The 21,663-nt window shown below is 49.8% G+C and overlaps 5 protein-coding genes across 5 annotated transcripts; 3 read left to right on the top strand and 2 right to left on the bottom strand.

The window, feature by feature from the left end:
* Positions 1-197: 197 nt before the first annotated feature.
* On the top strand, positions 198-4,203 carry F5147DRAFT_706582 (uncharacterized protein). The gene is made up of 3 exons (XM_041438007.1): positions 198-3,068; positions 3,149-3,435; positions 3,499-4,203. Exons 1-3 carry the CDS (start codon positions 225-227, stop codon positions 4,133-4,135), a joined length of 3,768 nt encoding a protein of 1,255 aa, XP_041290412.1. The 5' UTR covers positions 198-224; the 3' UTR covers positions 4,136-4,203.
* A 755-nt stretch (positions 4,204-4,958) lies between these two features.
* F5147DRAFT_762388 (uncharacterized protein) lies at positions 4,959-7,307 on the bottom strand (the record flags this gene model as incomplete). The annotated part of the gene is made up of 10 exons (XM_041440583.1): positions 4,959-5,136; positions 5,198-5,367; positions 5,417-5,611; positions 5,786-5,932; positions 5,994-6,368; positions 6,420-6,491; positions 6,548-6,720; positions 6,782-6,880; positions 6,955-7,119; positions 7,283-7,307. 10 exons carry the CDS (start codon positions 7,305-7,307, stop codon positions 5,046-5,048), a joined length of 1,512 nt encoding a protein of 503 aa, XP_041290411.1. The 3' UTR covers positions 4,959-5,045.
* Positions 7,308-9,732: 2,425 nt separating this feature from the next.
* On the top strand, positions 9,733-10,162 carry F5147DRAFT_654841 (uncharacterized protein; the record flags this gene model as incomplete). Its single annotated transcript, XM_041433910.1, has 3 exons — positions 9,733-9,880; positions 9,932-10,057; positions 10,110-10,162. 3 exons carry the CDS (start codon positions 9,733-9,735, stop codon positions 10,160-10,162), a joined length of 327 nt encoding a protein of 108 aa, XP_041290410.1.
* A 2,023-nt stretch (positions 10,163-12,185) lies between these two features.
* F5147DRAFT_654840 (uncharacterized protein) lies at positions 12,186-12,668 on the bottom strand (the record flags this gene model as incomplete). The annotated part of the gene is made up of 3 exons (XM_041433909.1): positions 12,186-12,226; positions 12,287-12,469; positions 12,521-12,668. The coding sequence occupies 3 exons, from the start codon at positions 12,666-12,668 to the stop codon at positions 12,186-12,188; spliced, it is 372 nt and encodes a 123-aa protein (XP_041290409.1).
* Positions 12,669-13,268: 600 nt separating this feature from the next.
* F5147DRAFT_776095 (uncharacterized protein) lies at positions 13,269-14,072 on the top strand (the record flags this gene model as incomplete). The annotated part of the gene is made up of 2 exons (XM_041441808.1): positions 13,269-13,826; positions 13,875-14,072. The coding sequence occupies 2 exons, from the start codon at positions 13,269-13,271 to the stop codon at positions 14,070-14,072; spliced, it is 756 nt and encodes a 251-aa protein (XP_041290408.1).
* Between the last annotated feature and the right edge of the window lie 7,591 nt (positions 14,073-21,663).

The raw sequence follows: 21,663 nt of genomic DNA, 5'->3' as shown, positions 1-21,663 counted from the left end.
TACTACCAAGAGAAAGAGACCCACGAGACCTATTGCTCACCAGAGACAGAGATCCGCATTTCCCACGCGAACGAGACCCTCTCCTGGTGCGCGACCCGCTCATAACTGGCAGAGAACCCCTTGCACGCGAGAGGGAAAGAGACCCAATTCTCCAACGCTATCGAGATGAGCGGGAGAGAGATATGGATGTGATACGTGCGGCTGCTCGAGAGAGGGAACATGAGATGGAGAGGCGGGAGATGGGCATGGAGAGAAGAGAGCCTTTGGGTTTGGATAGACGTGACCCACCTATGGACAGACGTGACCCGCTCATGGACAGACGTGACTCGGCTATGGAAAGACGTGACCCTGTTATGGACAGGCGTGACCCACCCATGGACAGGCGTGATCCAGCTATGGATAGGCGTGACCCAGCTATGGACAGACGTGATCCAGTTATGGACAGACGTGATCCAGCTATAGACAGACGCGACCCACCTATGGACAGACGCGACCCACCCATGGACAGACGTGATCCACCCATGGACAGACGTGAACCTCTCACCAAAGATAGACGCGACCCACACGCTCACCCTATGGAACGCTTAGACCGCCCTCGCCCTCCCTCCGAACGTGGTCCCGTCCCCGCAGGCCCTGGCGTCCTGCAGCTCCACCCTGGTCCTATCCTTCCCCATCCCCACACGCATGCGCCGCAGCCAGAGCGTGATAGGGAGAGTCAGAGGGAAAGAGAGCGCGAACGCGAAAGAGAACGCTCCCATGCTATCGCCCCCCCTCTAGACCGCGAGCGCGAGATGGCGATCCACAGAGACCGAGAAGCGTTGCGTGAGAGAGCGGAGAGGGAGCTTTTGCAGCAACAGCAGCAGCAACGGGATCGTGACAGAGATCGAGAAAGGGAACGCCCAGGAGAGATGCAGCGAGATAAACCTAACGTTGGGGACCGAGAGAGAGTAGGACCTAACCCTAACCCTGGGCCGGGCCCAGGACCCAGCAGCCATCGTGCATCTCCACTCTCCCGACCCCCCTACGTACCGGCGAACACCCACACCCACCCATCGCCTCATGCACATAATACTCACGCACACACACCGAACCATGGACATGTGCACATACCACCACCACATAATTCTCATATCCAGCAGGGTCGTGGGCGGATGTTACCTGGCCAAGGGCAGTTCCAGGCGTTGCCTCCTCCACATCCCCATCCGCATGAATGGGATAGGGACAGGGACAATAGGGATAGGGATAGGGAACATACGCAAAGTCAGAGAGTTGACAGGGAGCGTGTGGATCTGAGGCTTCCTGGTCCTGAGAGAGAGAGGCACCGGGACAGAGATAGGGATAGGGAGCAGAGAGAACGCTTGCCTACTGATCAACGGTTGAGTGAACGTCCGGGTCCGGGGGAGATCTTACAGTTGAGAGATCCAGCGCTGTTGGTCAGGGATCGAGAGAACACTGGTGTCGGTGGTGGTGGGAGGGAGCAGCGGGGTGAATTTGTGAGAGAGCGGGAGCAGAGAGAGCGGGAGAGAGTGGGGGAGAGAGAACACGAGCAAAAGGTGTTGTCGGATCGAGAGAGGGAGCTTAGGGCCCTTGAACAGCCTGATCGACGAGTTGGACGTCGTACGCATTCACATTCGCAGGCTCCGACTCAGGTACACTCGCGGATACCGTCTCCCATGGTAGAAGAGAGGGAGAGAGTGATGCTGGAACGCGAACGCGAGCGTGAGCACTTTGAGCGTGAGAGGATGGAAAGAGAGAGATTGGAGAGGGAGCACCTTGAGCGCGAGTACATGGAACGAGAGCGTGAGCGGGGGATGAATATGAGTATCGCCGAGCGGGAAAGGATGGAGCGCGAACATCTCGAACGTATGGAACGACAGCAGCATCTCGACGCCCTCGAGCGTGAGCGCTTTGACGCTCGTGAACGCGAACACGACCTCATTTCACGCGAACACATCGAAGCTCGTGAACGTGCGGAGCGCGAGGCAATGGAGCGTGAACGCGCTGAACGCGAAGCCTTCGAGCGTCTTCCCACCCCGCAGGAGCTTGCCCTACTTCTGCAATCCCGAACGGAGCGTCCGCATATCAGCCTTGGCTCATGGGTGCTCCCCGCATTGCCGTTCCCCTGGTTTTTTGGAGACCACATGCCCTGCATGAAGCAAGGAGATGCACAGGAGATTGGAAGAGATGGCTTGGTTGTCCCTCCAGAAGTACGCCTCACCGTCCTCATTCCGTCCTCTTTCCTCCCTGCCTCCAGGCCACACAAGCTGCGGTTATGGGGTGGAGGATTATTGCCCCCTCCGCCAATGCAGTTCTGGCCGGTACATACGAACTTGAGCAACGCAGCAGGAAACGGTTCTGGCCCATCTGGATCAAGTGCTACGCCTAACCCCTCAGGATCTGTCGGAAGGACCGCACCAAACTTTGCACCACCCACCTACCATCCAATGCACGCTCCCCGCCGACGCGTCTACACCGACGACTCAAACGTTCTCGCATGTGCCGTGCACGCTGGTCTTCTAACATGGAGTGCCGTCTCTCGCGCAAAAAAAGAAGGCAAAGACATCAAAGTCGTGCTTGGAGTCGTGCCCACCGTATCAAGTTATGGAGGTAGCGTCGGGGGCGATGCAAACCACGTAGATCCTCCTGTAGTTGCAGGTATTGGACCAGCAAATGGCACGTCCTCGAACGGCATTACACCCGCTGTATCAGTATCGAACGGGATCACGCCTAGTACCTCACAATCTTCCGCTTCGCAGCCTACTGTATCGTCTCATGGTTCTGTGAGCAATGGTACTCGTGGTATTGCTGGAGCTACGGCGCTTGACGGGATGGGTTATGCTGGTGGTGTCTGGGCGAGTCGGTTCGTGGGTGGATGGGGGGAGGCGTTTTATGGGCATCCGAGTGCAGGGTATTGTGCTGCGAGTGTGAATGATGCTACGAGTGCGGATGCGCGACAGAGGAGCTTTGAAGAGGAAGCGGAGGATGATGGGAGGGGAGTCGTTAGTGCTGGTTGGGGGTGGGGCCATGATGGGAGTGCTATTGAGGTTGTGCATGTTGAGGTCGTTGAGGTGGGTGTTTTTTTTCCATTTCTTCTCGTCTTTCTCTTTCGTACAATTTGTATTTGTTACTGATTAGTATTATCTTACAGAAGGGCTCTGCGCGTGGCCCTGGGCTTGGGCGACGCAACAGGTCACAACGATTGCAAGAATATGCGTCGCGTCGTGCGGCTTTGGCCCTTGCTCCTACAACATCGGCCTCGCCACCACCATGCACACACTTGTTCGCTGACGTCACAAATGGCCGCAAGCGACGCTGGTTTACTCTCGACAATATCGATGTGAATGGGAAAATAAAAGTCGACCCCGAGAATCTAGAAGAGCTCCAGAAGATGCACGCGCGGACGCTGGTGTTTGGTGACTCGGGGACGGGTGCTGGGTGAGTTTCATTCTGTTTCGTTTTTTGTGTCCAGAGCAAGTGCTGACTAGATGTGTCTTTTAGATTCAAATACACTCCGATTCTCCTTGCATGTGCGCTCTTCCCACATCTAGCAGATCCTGCTGTACGTGTATCTTTACCTCGAAAGCGGCGGAAGATTCTGCATGCGCAGGACCCACCTGCAGGGGCAGAGGACGTGCGAATGGACATAGACGGTGTCGGGGAAGAGACTGGAGACGAAGGACGTGCGGTGGTTCTCGAGAGCGACAGCGAGACGTACCTTGTTTCTCCTGGGCCTAGCCCAAGTGAAGGATTCGTGCTGTCTATCCTTCTGGCCACACCTACAAACGGGAAGATTATGGACGTTGTTGAGGAACCTGCGAACGATAAGAACACAGTAACCACAGCTTCTGCACCCAAGATCACACCTCCCGCTTCGAGTGCTGGTGAAAACCCGACCACTACTTCCGATGTGCCAAAAGATGACCAAAAAACACCAGTCCCAGTCCCAGATCCACCTCTACCTCAGCCTATATCTACTTCTCCGCCTTCAAAAAAGATGGTGCCTCAGACCAGTACGAAGGTCGTTCGAAGCAACCTGCAGGATACGGATTTCAAATTTGAGCAGGATGGTGTTGTTGTGTGTGGGCAGGGTGAGGATATGAGGGTGAGAGTGGTGCGGTGGAGATGGTATTTATAATAATACTTAGAGGATGATTTTTGCGTTTATTATTAGGCTTGGAATTAATATTGTTTTGGCGCTGCTTTGAGGTGGGCTGATTCCGAAATTGCCAATTCATGGTGGTACTAATCCGATTCACTTGCTCATAACTTGACTTTGCGATCTTCACGTATCTGCACACGGGAGCGGTTGTTTATGCAATTAGGTCGAACACGTCAGATTTGTTGACGTGCCCTATCAAAATCCTATCGCAAACTAAGAACGATGTGCTTTTGAATTCCGAAACCAAAGTTGCATGCCTCCGGGAGACTGAACTCAGGCTCGAAGCTCGATCACCTCGAGATCGCAATCGTCACATTCGATACTCTCCTTGACGCATATGCATGTGAACATCTTCTCGTTAAAAAAGATGTACGGATGCTGAGCTTTCGAGGTGACTTTGGGTGGCAAGGGGGTGGCAATCTTTTTGACTAGCCTGAGTGAGTTGTTCCGAGAAATTTGGCCGAGGGCGCTGCGTGATCTTGCAACTAAATCAACAGATAAGCACATCAGGAAAAACCTCCTGGCAAAAATTTCGATAATCTTTGATAAAATCCAAGAATTAGGTCTAATTAGCAGCCTTAGGAGAATTAGGAAGATTATATAGTTTAGAAGGACTTTTTAACCCCCTCCTCAGTGTTGGATAATTATCAAGATTTAGCTGATATTAGACATAATAGTGGTGAATTGCAGAAGCCGTTATTACAAATGTTGGTTCACAGATCACGCGTCCCAGGCAATGTTACAAGAACAAAAGACTAATATTGGATTAAAACATGTGTATTAAAGTAATTGCGAAACAGCTGACGACGAGGGTATGAGGAATTTCGGTACAATCACTAATGAATGCACAATATACAGGAATGGATCAGCACCGTGACTACAGAACCTAATCATCGGCCATGCCATCCAAGTCGAGTAGCGACAGAGCATTTCGATGCTCACTGGCGAGATGATCATTGCCCTTCTGTTTCAAAGCCCTGCAAGTAGCGTCAGTATCCAGCATGTCAGAATGGCACCATCCACACCAGCGAAACTTACTGTACAGCTTCGAAAATGTCAGCCATCATACAGTGAAACTTTCCAGGTGCGTCCTTCTTCAAACCCTCGAGAAAGTTGACATGGAAAACATAAGTTTCACTGAATTGATTCCCGGTAAAGTTAAACTTTCCCGGTGAACCAAGCGTCTTCCAGAAAAGGGCCGCGTAGATCTTGAAAACAAATGAGCACAGCATGAAGGCTTAGTGGAAAGGACATTACTGCTGTTGCCGCCAGCGCCAGCAATGGAATGGGGACTTCGGGGCGTTTGGCCTTGTTTCTCGCAATTTCGACAAAACGCGCCGAAAATCTGACACCGATGGACTTCGCACCATTGAAGACTCCGTCGTGTAACAGAAAAATCAGTAGTTCACCCTGGTAGGGCTTTTTCCCTATGGGCAAAGCATCGTCGTTGGACTGTTGAAGAGGGAAGTTAGTAAGAGAATAGAATGGTCGAGGAAGGAGAAACGATATGGGAATACGATAAAGAACCCGCTCCTGGGTGTTGGTGAAGGAGGGAAGATATGGGAATACGATAAAGAACCCGCTCCTGGGTGTTGGCGAAGGAGGGAAGGGACAGAGTAAACTCACATCAAACCTCAAGGCATATACATATGCGTGCTGCTCCATGAGTTTTTTTGCCTTGACTATGTTGTTGCTGAGACGGAAGTAGCTATCGATGTTCGCACATGCAGCGACTTTCAGATCACGCCGCAATAATGGGATCCGGGGCTCGACCTCAAGTAATAGCAATGATAGTTAAAAAAAATCCGTAAAACGAGACATGCGAATGACTTACCAAGCTACCAAGGAGAGCAGCATACTGAGCATCTGTTTGAAGGCGTTTTTTGATGGCTTTTATGCCGCGATTCTCGGCCACCGTTAGCAAAGACTGGAGTGATACCTGGTTTTTGTCGACGAGCTCAGGGTAAGCATTGACGAAGATGATGTGACCTTTAGCGTCAATAATGGCATCCCGGACTACTCGCCGAGTCTCCAGGTTCTGATCGAGTAGTTTGACGTTTCCTTTCTCCGTTCGAACGAGAGAAGCTGCAGAGGTGACCTTCTGGACAACTTCAATGTCGCTGGAGGGAGGTTCCAAGGAGTCACCACGAGTAGTGGATTCTTCAACTGACTCTGAGACAGCGTTGTCGACATCGCGCCACATTGGAGTCTGAAGGTAGTCTGTAGTATCAGCGTAGAGTATATAATAGTATGGACTCACCTCCTCGGCTTGCTTTCGCTCTCTGGCGGATTGCTTCAAGGAGTTGCCACGTGATTGAACAAGCGAAGGCATCTTCCGAAACTCAGAATCAGCAGGATCAGCTTAGGTAAACCAGTGCAACTACTAACCTCGTCTGAGAGCATCAAGGCAGTGGCCTCTGGTTCTTCGCCCTCACTCTCCTCGCAGTCGGCATCAGTATCAATGCCATTTGGTGGCTTGTCCTCAAGATCTTCGTCGGAGTCGAACATCGCAGTCACATCGCGCATCGCATAAGTGCGACAGAGTTTCTTAGGACGGGCAGCTGGGATGGTGCACATCATCATAGTGAGTAAGATTCAAACCCCTTGTTATCTATAACTCACCTCGATTTTTTTCAGGTCGCAAGTCCTCTGAGTCGCTACCATGGCCACTAGAACCATACCCATCATCCGATTCCTCGTTCACAAAGGTACGCTGACGCTCTACCATCAAAGTTAGTACTTATCGCTATGATTTCAAGATTAAATACGTGATGTACTCAGTTTTGAAGGCAAACCCTGGTCAATCTGAGCAACCGCACTTGGCGCTGGTCGTTTCGCTTTGGTGGGTGGTTTGGTAGATGGTTTGGTGGGTGGTTTGGTGGGTGGCCTACTTGCCGGTGGGTTGGGAGGTGCTTGAGTCTGTTGAAGAACTTTTCTTGCTGACTTTTCAGGCATCCAAACTGAAGTAGCAGGTGAGCATTGAATTCTCTGATTTCAAGCCTGACCGAAGTCGCTTGCTTACTGGCTTTTTCCATAGCTTTTTTCTTTGCATTTCAGGGCTCTATTCAAGCCCAGTGAGAAGCTGCTGTCTCGCCAATCTTCAAAATAATATGCTTAACTCACCACGAGAATTAAGAGGTGCGTACATGCTATACTGGATTGCAAGGACAGGAAGCTAACTGAATGAATGTTCAGGATACGAAAAGAGCGGGAGGGGGGGTGAAATAAAAATTTGACAACGCTGTTAGATTTTTCGTTGTCATTTTTAACGGTGATGTTGTGTGCATTGCAGTGCATCGGTGGCAGTTCCGAGTCGTTAGGTGAGTTCATTTTACCTCAGACTCACTAGGATATTTGCGCGTATATCGGCCACGTTGATCCACCACTCCCTCACCCTTCACCTTATCTTTGGCACAAAGCATCCTTTACTCTGTCCACCCTTCACTTCGGCTAATACTGCTCATTGGGCACTGGTCTACTTCCTGATTCCTGTCGTCCGCATATGCTGTTCGGATGCGGGTCCTGGCTCTCGACCTCTTGGCGCCTCAAAATTTTTGTTCATTATTGCATTTCAAGGGATGCCGGAGGCAGTTACCGGTGAGTTCAATTCGCCGTCAAGGGTTCAATTTTCAGTCAATACTCAGACTAACCTCCATCTCTAATAGCGTCTACTAGTACTCCCTCAACCTGAAAGAACTTGCGTTCACACTATGTCACGCCTATGCTCTTCCCACTCCCGTCTACTACTACTCCCTCAACCTGAAAGAACTTGCGTTCACACTATGTCACGCCTATACTCCCTCCCGCTCCCGTCTACTACTACTCCCTCCACCTGAAAGAACTTGCGTTCACACTATGTCACGCCTACTCCCTCCCGCTCCCGTCTACTACTACTCCCTCCACCTGAAAGAACTTGCATTCACATTATGTCACGCCTATGCGCATGCCACATGTTCTGTCTCAATTCCCGCTCCCGTTCACCTCAATTGGGTGCCGAATATAACGTTGACCTGCATTTCAAGGGGCTCGGAGGCAGTCAATTTGGTACGTTCAATTTGAGGGTCTAAACATTACTCAGGCTAACCTCAACCCTCTCATCCTCCACCCTCATAGCAGATACTGCCTCTCTCTCTCTATCGTTGGTCGGGGGCGCTGTCGTCTACTCCCTCACCCTCTACACCCTCACCCTCTATCGTCTAACCATCTGTAGCGTTGGTCAGGGGCGTTTCTCTATTCCCTCTGTCTGTATCGTTGGTCGGGGGCGTCTCTCTACTCTCTCACTCTCTATCATTGGTCGGGGGCGTCTCTTCCTCACCTCTACCCTTTGCCCCCCTTGTCTCACTCCCTCACCTCTACCCCCCTTGTCTCTAACACAATGTCCGCAAGCTGCCCAGCTTGTGGACAGGACAATCTCACTGTCACAGGCCTCAGTCATCATCTATCAAAGAGCCGAAACCCTGATTGTCGAGCGCTGTACAATTACTCACGCTCCCAGATACACGCCAACACTAGTGAACCGCAACTTGATGACGAGTTGGAATGGCCTGATGATGATGGAGGGTATGACATGGAAGAGTTTGAGTGGGCTCGCAAGGGATCTGGCCATGGTAGTGATGCGGATGAGGGAGCGGACGATGGATGGGAAGATGAAGCAAATAACGAACCTGAGTGGGAGCCTCCGGTTGATCAGCAACATGACCACGATGACATGGATGCCATGGATGATTTGGCCGCTGATGAAGCAACCGGTCAAGAACAACACCATGGTCACCAGGAGATTCAAGAACGTGCCCAAGGGCAGCATGGTTGTGTTATCGTGCCCTATCCAGACTCGCGTGCTGGGCAACCTATTTCTAACAATCATACTGCCAATGTTGCGTATGGCTACCGAATTTCGGTGCCGTCGTCCCGCGAGAGTGGTCCAGTGATACAGTTCTAGATGACTGTGACACTTTTTGGTTGAACTCGTATCTAGATAGATTCACTTACTGTATTTTCAAATAAGTCTTGATAATGCCATTGTACATTATTGTCTTCTAGCCATTTTATTCCTAAAACTTGAAATTAGATAGAATTATCAGAATAACATCATTTAGCGCAAATTATTACGATTTTTGCCCAGGAGGCTTTTCCTGATGCAGCGAGGGGGACTCTAGTACAACTCCACTGTCACTACCTAAGTTGTGACTAACTGCTTGAAAAGCTATATGGGGATGTGTGCCTTGCGCTCTCTTAGATCTTATCCTGTGACCACCCCTTTTGGTTGTTCCGCTGCCCTAATACTTTTCAGATCACACCGGGATTGATTTTAGGTGGGAAGCAGCTATTAATCTCGTTATTCGAAGATGTACAGCCCGCCACCCTGTACAACATGCGAGGTGCTAATAAAGTACCTTAAAAGACTATCCATAACCTGGGCAAGAAGCGCACCTCCTCTTACTTTCTCTATAATACCCTCATCCTTGATGGATGCACTCAAGAGTATGCTGTCCTCACTGGGGCTGGGCGGTGCTAATGCAATATACAAGGCATGCTTGCCTCTGATTGCTACACTACTCCGAGATGTAAACATGATGCCCTCCACTCATGTTGATGGTAATACACTGCTGAGTAGCACACAACCACCACCGAACCCAAGTAGTTGCGTTATCATCATACAGAACAACTACATTGCGGAGGGGGGAACCATCAACATACTTTCAAGTAACTGTAACGGTTCCAGTGAGTTTTTTTGCATGTCTGACATTACTAAATACTCATCTTGTAAACAAGCCGTGAGCAAGTTTGAACATGTCGGACTGACTGCAGAGCCCACATCCTTGGACCCTCTGTTGACGAGTCAGCCAGAGCCAATGGAGCACGGTCATGAAAGCATAGTGTTGAGCGGTAATACGTTCGGTGAGTGCGTCATGATAAATGTAGGATCGCCGAATTGCACTGGAGCCGGTAGGTCATCAAGTTCATCCAAAAGAAATTTGGCTGAAGAATGATTGCATCAGTTAAACAAACGGCTCTTGCATCCTGACGTGACCGTAACATTTAGGGGAAGAAGCTCACTGGTCTTGTAATAAACTCACCTGTATGCACATGTATGAAAGATGCAGTTCGTTGACATTTTTTTCTAAATTGGGACAAGCTATATGCACCCGTCCATGCAGTCGCTTCGGCATCTGCCTCCCCAAAGGTAATAATGAGCTCACGATGAAGAAATAAATATCCACGGAAAAAGCCACAATATCAGACAGACTGGTCACGAGTCTAGGTTAGATGACAGCATTAACAATTTGCAAAGAAATGGGACTTGCTGATATTGCAATACCATCGAACGCGCTGCGTGAACTGAGTCATACTCTCCGCCCTGAGCTGGAGCACACATGTCCCAGTCTATCCTCCCTGCAGCAACACAGGCACCAGCGAGATCCTTCATAACATAAAAGTCCAATCCGAAGAAACTGTTACCAAAATCCTATCGCCAACTAAGAATGATCTGTTCTTGAAGTCCAAAATTGAAGTTGCACGCCTCTGGGAAGTCGAATTCAGGCTCGATCACCTTCAAGTTGAGATCACATTCCATAATCTCCTCAATGCATGGAGAGTGACCGTGACATGGATATCTTCTCGTTACAAAAGATACCGAATATGAGGCCTTGAGGACGCGCAGTGTTTTCGAGGTGGCAATCTAGTCTTGATTTGCTTGTTTGGGTTTGCTTGCTTTTGCTAATCAGAAAGGCAGGATGAACACAGGTTGACTCTTTCATATGGGTACGTACTACAGTCACAGCGGTTATTACTTGTTTGCCGTGAAATGAATGTTGATTTTGTTTTTTTTCACTTTCCTCATGTCAAATCACAACCTAAATCTAACTGGTAATCCCCTTGGCCCGTGGTCCGTTTGGATTGGAACGGAGTTTGATAATGAAACATAATGCCACATTTTGACTGCCTTGAGAGTGCATAGTACAGTCTGTCATGCATCTGAACCGCCAGTTGTGAATGAGCGGGCACCAAGGTGCATTATTGATTTATTACTGTTACAAGTAACATTGGTCACATGGCCCCCCTATCATTTTCCCTTCATCCTCGCCCTCACCATCTACCGGCTCGTCCTCCTTTACCGACTTTCCGTTGACCGGATCATCGGGATCGTTCCCATCCCTCGCATCGCCCGCCTCTATGCACGTGCACGCATGTTCCTCCCGTGATTCGACCACCTATGTGGTCCCGCACCTATGACTCGGTCTGACTCATGCCACCAATGTGGCTTTCCCTTTCTGTTACCTTCTGACTGCGGATTCCCACACGTTGTATTCTTACCGTTGGTCTGTTCCAACGTTTCTCGGTCTCATTCCACATTCGACCATCCATCGCTAATCTGGCTCTGTTGCCAACGCACCTATACCATTCTCGTTTCCCCTTTACCCTTACCTACTGTGCGGTAGCCTTGCCCTTAACCCTCTTCACTTAGTATAAGTAGTCGGTCACCCTGTACTAGATTCTCTAACTTGAATCTACTCAATCTTCCCTGGAACATACTTCTCTCTGAACGCCCCTTTGGCTTCAGTCTCTAGTATCTTTTCTTAGTTGCTCATCGCGACTGAGTCTACCTCAATCGACCTCATCGTCCGGACAAGACTGTCCTTACGTTGAGCGACTTCATAAGACATCCATCTCAGAAGTCACGTGACAAGCGCGTACTGTGATCACTGTCGACTCATCGTCGCCAGTCTCACTTGCTACACCGGATCCTTCCAGTTACGTCACGAACGTTAGCAGACGATGCCCCTCTTAGGGCTCCGTATAACAGATCTATTTGAGTGCGTAACAATTACAAGCAATGACTCTAGACTGTGATATGTAGAGTGAGTATCGAGTAAGTACATAACAACACCCAACATGGGGCCGTGAACGACAGCGCAGGACTAAAATCAGATACAAAATGATACAATGTCCAACATAGGGTCATGAATGACCGCACAGGACTTAACTAAGTAACAACTCGAAAGGGTTTCTCTGCTTCGCAAAAATGTCATTCTTGGTTTGAGGTCTTAGGAAGAGCAGTTTGCTTGACTGGTCAGCGATAAAGGATTGTTAAGCTCTTGGATTTTTGGTCAGAAGTAAAGGACCCACTAGCTCCTGTGCAATTATGGGATCCAATGTTTATCATGACATATTGGCCAAAAGTGTTGCCATTGAATATGACGCTTTCACGACCATATTCTAATGGTACCAACTGTCTTGCTAACGGAGGCTGCGAGGACATGGGCTCAGTAGTTCCAGCAATGCCAGCGATGTATTCCAGCTTGGTCACAGCTTGTTTGAAAGGTGAGCATAAATGATAAGTTATATGTGTGAAGAACTCACTGGAACTGTCGCAGTTACTCAAGGATATGTTGATGGTTACACCCTCTGCGATAAAGCTATTCTGGAAGATGGTGATGTGATTGTTTGCATCCAGCATTTGATTCGGCAGGGGGGTTCCATTGGCATCAGACTTAGTGACTGTTGCCATTGTAGAGATGAGGTTGCTGATAAAAACAGAGGGACATACCACATATTTAAGCTAATCTGTTGGTAAGAATCTTGTCCTGTTTAAAGTTCTTGCGCTGACTCCGCCACCAGAAAATGAATGTGATATGAACATTGTATGAACGTAGACATTTGAGGAGATGATCAGGCCAATCAGCTACAGGGCCACTTTCCCAGACTGCTAAGTTTCACACACAGGATCCTGGTAAAAGTCACTCAACCCAACCCTACGGCTCAGAACAGTACGGCCCAAAGTACGGCGGGTATTCCCGTCCTATGGCAGTTTAGTTGGAGTTGGAAACTACCTGACGTGCATATGTCAATAATATTAATATTGTTAGTTATCTGATATCATTTGGATTGCCTGTTCTCGCTGCGATACCTCTCATCCTCCCTGTGATACCCACACACGCTCGTTTCCCTGGTATCAATATTTGCGACGTGCATTGCCTGTTCCCACTGTGATATTTCTCATTCTCCTTGTGATACCTGCCTGCTGCACACACTCGTTTCCCTCATATCAGTTGCGATACCTCTCGTCCTCCCTGTGATACCTGCCTGCCTGCCACACACGCTTGTTACCATGGCCAAAGGGTGTGCTACGTCTTTCTGTGCCATTAAATCCGTCAGAGCTATGTGCCCACACCATATGTGCAAAGCGCACTGTGTTATAAGTGGTGGATGTTCTACCCATGGCTTTCCGTCTGCTCAGTCTGAATCAGCACCCCCAGTGTCAGCCACATGTCTCACATCAACTGAAAGTGACGTTCTCAATGATTTCTTGCTCGACACCGATCCTGCCGGTGGTCCGGACCCATTGTCTCACCTGCCTGTCCCTGCCATAGGTCTTGATGGCACCGCTCATGAAGCATTGGCTGCCGAAGCACCCCCCTCAGTGTCGCAACCTCCCTTACCACTCCTAGGTTCTGCTGCAACGAAGATCCTCGCTTCACACCCAAGTTCTTCACAATCAGCACACCAGACCCTTGATCCTTGTCTTAGTACTCAACTTAATGATACATGGCTCACTATGCATACTGAACATGAGATTCTCAAGACGGAGCACCAGCGTCGCATGGAGATGAAGAGGACTCATGAGCAGTGCCTGAAAGGTCGCTTTATAGTCAACTACTGGGATGAGGTGCGACACTTGAATTTGTCTCGCTGCTGTTAACAAACCTGAATGCAGAGCAATGCTGATCCCATCTCTGTGACGGGATATGAGAAGTCTACGGTCTGCTCTTTGTCCGACCACCACGATCTCCTTCGAGCACTTAGCCCCAACCTTGGCGATGTCGAATACTACGATACGAAACTTCGCAGGTGGATACTGGACAACTGGGACCGTCCTCTTGTCGGATCCTGGGCCATCCATTCAACATTCTGACATAAGCGCTCAAACTTTATACAATCATATCTCGATGACAACGCGAAAGATAGTGAGAGTTACTGCGACACAGTGTAGGAGGGAAAATAATATGTAGTACCACGTTGATATCATCAATACGACTGTTTCTTCAGTCTAGAAGTGACACAATAGAGCGATATTTCGCTCCAAGTTAGCGCATGCCTAGCAGTGCAGAGCACTGAGTTCAGACTTCAAGCTTCATGTAGGATGTGCATGCTAACCAAATATATACTGATATGATAGAATCCTTCATTGAGCTGAAGGCAATGCAAACATGAGTCCATGATGAAATGGCCTAGGCCTCCAGAGCTGAAGCTGAAAACCATAATAGTACGTGCGATCCCCTGAGTTGTTTTATGCCGCAGGCATCAGCTCCGACTAGGCACCTGGGTGATGTAGGCAATGAGTCGGAGAAGCACAGGCACAAAACACACCTTTTATGAGGCTAGGGTGGGTGATAACATAAGCTCTTTTAATAACAGGGTTCTATGATATCCCTGACTCCCATGTTAGTGGGGGGAGGGCAGGGGAGGGCTCAAAAAAAACCCAAGTAGCAAGCAAAAGCCGGAAGTGTGCAAAGCCCACTCCCACGATAAGCAACAAGTGGGATCCGTTCTGTTGCAACAAACATGCCGGATCTCCTCTACAAATCCATCTGTGGGAAACTGGCATTGTACTTACATGTGTATCAGACCCCTTTTATTCTGCTATGATCTTGTCATCGCTTGGGAAATGATGATTTGAGAGCCAGCTGACTGCAGAAACAAAGGGTGTTGCCAAATTTAAACAATTCATTACCGGTCTTAGTACGAGAACGAGAATAGACAACGCGACGACCTTGTATTAGTAAACATTTGATAGAGATATATGCACAGTATTAGTTTGAAGGCACGCAAACATCAGTCAACTGCTCCAGCATCAACCAACAAAATATTCGCTCACAAAGGCCGAGAAAATGCTGCAGGATAACACCAACGTTCGTGCCTTTTGTGTGAGAGGGCAACACAGAGAGCCAGAAGGGGGAGCATCAAAGTGTTTGAATGTTTTGCGATTACGGCGGGGTTGTGCGAGAAAAAAGCAGTGAAACAATCCTTGAATGCAACAACAGATGTCACTACTGTCGACGTCTGAATCCTCCGAGTCAAATGTTGCCGATGAGACCGAAGCTGAGGAACGAGATGATGAGTGAGTGGTCTGAGCGCAAGGGCAAAAGAGGCACAGGGACAAGAGATGTGACATCAGGGCTGAAACCTTCCAAGTATCAATGTTTCGTTTTAATATTGTTTAGAAAAACACTTACCATATAAAAGGCAGCAGCCAGCCACCCAAGCGTCTCAGTTCTGACCAAGATACTGAGATGTGAGTTAGCTTTACTTTACCCTTCGAGTAGATGTACTGATGACGACGTAGGAGACTCACCTGTTAGGTAAATACATCGTCAATATAGAGTTCTGACCAAGATACTGAGACGAGACTCACCTGTTAGATCTTATCTGCGTGCTTCTGCTCTCTAGAGGTTATGAGCCCTGACATGGCCACCGATAATATGCTCCCCGGCACTATGTCCTCGGTGTTCAACGTCCCCAAACTTGCTGAAGATGGCACGAATTGGATTACCTACAAGGAGAGAACATTGACAGCGATAAGTGCCCGAGGTTTGATGCAATATGCAGATGGCCGTGCCGTTGAGCCGTTACCCTACCTCATTGGCAAGGATTCGGGAGTACCAGAAAAACCGGATGGTTCGATTCCCTCTCAAAAGGAGATCAATGAACGCGATAAGAAAATGGACGAGTACGACCAAAAGAACTCACTTGTTAAGCAGCAAATCTTCAGTATGATTACCGACCGACTGTTGCTGCGCATCCAGAAGTTCAAGTCTGCCTCAGAGGTCTGGGAGGAGATATGCCAGATCCACGAAGACAAGACTGAACTGGTCCAGATCGATTTATGGCGGCGCTTGCAGGAGACAAGGTGCGAGGAGGGAGCTGACGTCAAAGCCCACTTCGCCGAGATGCTGCGCTTGCACGAGCTACTCGCAGGCATGGGTGCAGGAATCCTCAATACGGACTTCCACACCATCATTCTTGGCTCACTCCCCGAATCCTATCGCCCTCTCCTGTCATCCATTAACACGGCCGCCAAGATCACAAAGACCCCCTTGTCCTCCTACGAACTAATCAGTATCATTACGGAGGAATACGAGCACCGTCAGCTCACTGAGAAGTGCCCCAGTAAGAAGGGGAGTGCGGGCACTGCACTTAGTGCGAGGGAGCCTAGAGACAAGGGGAAAAGGTCAGCTATGTCGAGCAAGGCAAACACAGACATTACCTGCTATAATTGCGACCGAAAAGGTCACTACAAGACCGATTGTTGGAGACCTGGAGGGGGAAAAGAGGGCCAAGGCCTGAATCAGCAAAGGTGAAAAGGTGAAAAGGGACAGAAGGAGACAGCGAACTCGGCAGCAGAGTCCAGGTCCCAGGACCAATACGCGTTCGTATTGTCCGACTTGGCAAGTGTCGCCAAGGACCTGAAAATCCCCATTGAACACCGTGGTGCCATCGTCGATTCTGGCGCCATGTCGCATTTCTGCCCAGACCGGGCGAAATTCACCAATTTCACCTCAATATCCCCCCAGGAAATCCGCACGGCCGATGGCTCAAGCCTGAGCGCCATAGGTCGAGGAGACATCGAGCTAGAATTGCCCCTTGGTGAGAAATGCACGAAAGTCATACTCAAAAACACATTATACGCACCTGCCATGGCCTTCACCCTCATATCCACCAATCGCATAGCAGCCGCAGGCATGGCCGTCCTCTTCGAGGGGCGCTGAAGGTTCAACGATACAGCGAGGCACAAACAATGCTCCTGACTGTATCTATAAATGTTGTAAGGTCGCGCGTTGCCTAGTCTGCTATACTTGAGACGACAAGTGCGTTCGACCCTAAAGGGGAAGTGAGTGCAGCAAGGATCTAGAGGTATGCGCTGAAAGCGCTACTGGTTGGCCAATGCGAAGCGCGAGAAAGCGCAGGTGCGCGCAAGGCGCGGGAATGCGCGCGTGTATGGCGCGAAGCGTGGGAAAGCGTGCGCGTGTATACAGATATGAGAGAGAGTAAGAGTGAGTTTGCTTAAGTGATGATATGATGTAAGACAAGAGAAGAGAGATGCGAGGTGTAAACAAATAGATTTCTACTATGTTCTGCTAGGTGAATAGTGGGTAGTAACCAGTAAGTCCTCTGTCGTTCTCATGGGAGAGTAAGTTAGTCAGTCATAGTATGTACTGCTGGCGCTTAAGTATGGCGCCTAAGCGCTGTCATGCGGAGCCGAAGCGCTACCGAGTAAGGTATGTAAAGATATATGTAAGTAAGGGTCCATGATAAAAATAAAGATGGAACGATAAGCAAATGTGAGAAATGGAAATATACGCACTAGGGAACTTGGTGGACAGTGGATGGATGCTTCCGGATGGCTGGCGCTATAGGGCGCTCAAGCGCGGGAAAGCGCGCGCACATATACATCGTGAAGCGCGGGAAAGGTACGCGCGCATGGCGCGCGTTGTGCGGGAAAGCTGCGCCTCATATAGAGATAGCTGCAGGTAGCACACAGAGTGATGCTACAAGTTCGTGCCATGTACTCCCCAGTGAAAACTGCAATATTGCACAATGAGAGGCATGAGTCTCTACAGCGCATGTGTAAGGTCTTGTCCCAGGGACTGAAACACCGAGTCATTGCGGAAATTCCGCAAGTGGAAGGTCTATACAGCATAGCGGTGGGAAAGACGAGTCAGCACCATGCGAACGTTGCCAAAACAAAGCTTACTGTGAGTGAGTTGCACCGGGTGCTGGGCCACGTCTCCCAGCCTGCAGTGGTCGAGGCCGTAAACAAAGGCCTTGTCGTGGGTGTTGCCCTGGACAAGGACTCCAAGCCGGAGTTCTGCGACACATGTGTCAAAGCAAAGTCAGCGTGGAAGCCATTCCCCAACGAGAGCCACAACAGAGCACGCACCTATGGAGAGTTGGTCCATACGGACCTATGGGGCCCCGCACAAACCACCAGCTTGGGCGGATGCTGGTACTACATCACCTTCACCGATGACTGCACATGTCAGACCAAAATTCAGTTCTTGAAGCTGAAGAGCGAGGCACTCACCACCTTCAAGGCCTATGAGGCCTGGCTCACACACCAAAATCCAGGCATCCAGCTCCGCAAGGTCAGATCTGATCGCAGAGGAGAGTACCTAAGTGCTGAATTCGACGAGTACTTGCGTGAGCGCGGCATCGAAAGACAACTCACAGTGCATGACTCACCTCAGCAGAATGGAGTGGCCGAGTGCCTGAACTGCACCCTCGTCGAGCACGCCAGAGCCATGTTGCTGGCGAAGGACCTCCCCAAGAACCTGTGGGCAGAGGCAGTTAATTATGCCACCTGGCTGAAAAATTGCCTACCATCTAGGGCGGCACTGGGTGTGACACCATTTGAGCTGGTCATCAAGACCAAGCCCAACCTCTCCCATGCGTGAGAATTCGGTGCCAGAATCTTTGTGCATCTTGAGGATGCTGGAAAGTTGGAGGCCAAGGCGGAGGAAGCGATCTTTGTGGGGATGGACACCCAGAGTAAGGCTTACCGGGTGTATTGGCCGGGTAAGGGATGGATTTCCATCGAGCGCAACGTCACCTTTGTGCCGAGTGAGGTGACAGTGGCAGAGGATGCCCTGAACAAGGGGGAGTCCATCGTCATGCGGCACGACGAATATAATAGCGGCAATACTAACAATGTACCTGTCGTTCAGTCCATCCTTCCACCAGCAACCCCAGCCAGAATCCAACCTCAACGCCCTATAACCCCACCAGCTCCAAGGACGACTCGCACTAGGCCACCCCCTGGATACTATGCGGCCCTCAATGAGGGGGAGACCGTGTCCCTAGCATTAGATAGCCTGTTAGAGGCATCAGCATTAGACCTCCTAGATGAGGAGGTGCACATTCACCTAGCTTTGGCTGCGGCAGAGCCGGAACCCACCCTTCAGCAAGCTCTAAATGGTCCTGATGCGGTGGAGTGGCAAGAAGCGCTGGATTACAAAATCAGTCAGCTCGAGAAGTTAGGTACGTGGGAAGTCATTGACCCACCTAAAGGCGCCAATGTCATACCGTGCCATTATGTTTTGGCGATGAAACGTAGACCTGACGGAGAGAGATTGAAGCTCCGGGCCCGGCTTGTCACGAATGGCCAGAGGCAAAAGTACGGTGTCAACTACTTCGACACCTTTGCCCCCACTGCCAATATGAGCACGATCTGGACGGTCCTAGCAATGGCGGCTCAGCAAGACTGGGAAATCCACCAAGTCAATATCAAGAGTGCTTACCTTTACGCCAGCATCCAAGAAGAGATTTACATGCATGCACCACCTGGATACTTGAGGGAGGATCAATGTGGAAAGGTGTTGAGGCTGAAAAGAAGCTTACCGGGACTCAAGCAGGCAGGATACGAGTGGGCGGAGGAATTAGCAGGAGTGTTCAGGGAGCTAGGGTTCAGAAGGTCAATGGTCAATCAGGCGGTCTATTTCAAGCATACCTCTGATGAGAAGATGGTCATCACGGTCTCCGTCGACGACATGGCCGTAACCACGAACCACCTTTCCCACATCACCTGCTTCAAAGACCAGCTCCAGCAATATTTTGAAATATCCGACTTGGGGGAACTGAAATGGCTCTTGGGATTGAAGGTAACACGAGACAGAGCATCACGTACCTTGACCTTGTCGCAGAAAGCCTACGTGGCCACCATAGTTGAACATTTCCGACTGGGCGACGCGAAGTCCGTGCACACCCCCATGGAGTCAGCCATCACTCTATCCACAGATCAGTCCCCATCCACACACACAGAACTAGAGGCCATGAAGGACGTACTGTATCAGTGTGCCATTGGGTTATTGATGTACACGGCGACGAGCACGCGTCCGGACATAGCTTTCGCTATCGCGATGTTGTCGCAGTTCATGCGAAGTCCGGGGAGAGCCCATTGGGAGGCAGCTAAACGCGCCCTACATTACCTGAAGGCCACTGATGGATACGAGCTTACCTTGGGCTCCACAGATGCAGGACTGGAGGCATTTGTCGATGTGGATTGGGCCTCCCAACTGCACAGGCACTCGATGTCCGATTACATCATGATGTTGAACGGAGGTCCCATCGCCTGGAGTGCACAAAAACAACCATTAATCGCACTATCTACCACAGAAGCTGAGTACATAGCACTTACCAGCGTCGTCCGTGAGCTGCTCTATCTGAAACTCCTCATCACTGAGCTCTACGAGCCCCCCACACTCCCCATTCCAATATTCTGCAACAACCAGGCAGCCATCGCATTAGTGTCGAACAAGAAGTTCCAGTCACGCACCAAGCATATCTATTTGAGGTACCACTTCGTACGTTCGTACGTCAAAGACAGCACGTTTAACATTCTCTATTGTCCCACTGACGACAACGTGGCCAATGCCTTTACCAAGGCCCTCCCATGCCCCCGTTTGCAAAAGCTCAGGGCCCTAATGGGACTGGCTTGCGCTCAAGGGGGAGTGTTGAAGTCCGAATCCTCCGAGTCAAATGTTGCCGATGAGACCGAAGCCGAGGAACAAGATGACGAGTGAGTGGTCCGAGCGCAAGGGCAAAAGAGGCACAGGGACGAGAGATGTGACATCGGGGCCAAAACCTTCCAAGTATCAATGTTTTGTTTTAATATCGTTTAGAAAAACACTTACCGTATAAAAGGCAGCAGCCAGCCACCCAAGTGTCTCAGTTCTGACCAAGATACTGAGACGTGAGTTAGCTTTACTTTACACTTCGAGTAGATGTATTGATGATGACATAGGAGACTCACCTGTTAGGTACATACATCATCAATATAGAGTTCTGACCAAGATACTGAGACGAGACTCACCTGTTAGATCTTATCTGCGCGCTTCCACTCTCTAGAACTCCATCAGGTCAGAAGTTGACTGTTGTGGCGCAGCGCAGTGGGTATAGTTGGACGCCTGAAAGACAATAAGAGATGATGACACGGACACACCGTTGCGAGCCATCACAATCGACTCGCCATCTAACCACATACAATCTGCAAACAGTCCAGTGCACGAAAAACAACGGCCACGGTTAATGGAAGAAAATCCAAGAACATCAGTTTTCAGGGGATTCGAAGCACAATGCATGATATTCAGGGTAATAAGGTGCATCATAGTAATGGGGTGATCTGAGGTGGTATGGGCAACTGCATGTGATAGACAACGCTCATCAAGCATGCGCGCATACGACGTAGCACGGGACTTTGCAGACAAACATCGCACACTGGAGGAAAGGATAAGCAAATGCACACAGAAGAACAGAATGAGAGCCTATGATTAAGCAGTGTAAGATACAACAGCAACAACACTTAACAGCGCGCAGGAAAGAGAAAGACATCACAGCTCGATGATTGACAACATCAAGCATTGAAACGGGAGCTTCAAAGGCGGACCGTACATAGTTGATTGACCTCATGGTCAGAGAGAAGTACACGAGTAGGACCTTTTCGCAGGGCA

Source organism: Suillus discolor (genome assembly GCF_016758755.1).
Source record: "Suillus discolor strain FC423 chromosome Unknown F5147scaffold_45, whole genome shotgun sequence".
NCBI lineage: Eukaryota > Fungi > Basidiomycota > Agaricomycetes > Boletales > Suillaceae > Suillus > Suillus discolor.
Note: the sequence above shows the minus strand (reverse complement) of the source record. Positions and strands in the feature narration are given on the sequence as shown.

Coding starts and splice junctions, on each gene's coding strand:
- F5147DRAFT_706582 (XM_041438007.1), top strand. CDS start 225: ATGGAGAGGCGGGAGATGGGCATGGAGAGAAGAGAGCCTTTGGGTTTG. Junction 3,069..3,148: donor TGCATGTTGAGGTCGTTGAG/GTGGGTGTTTTT, acceptor ATTATCTTACAG/AAGGGCTCTGCGCGTGGCCC. Junction 3,436..3,498: donor GACTCGGGGACGGGTGCTGG/GTGAGTTTCATT, acceptor TGTGTCTTTTAG/ATTCAAATACACTCCGATTC.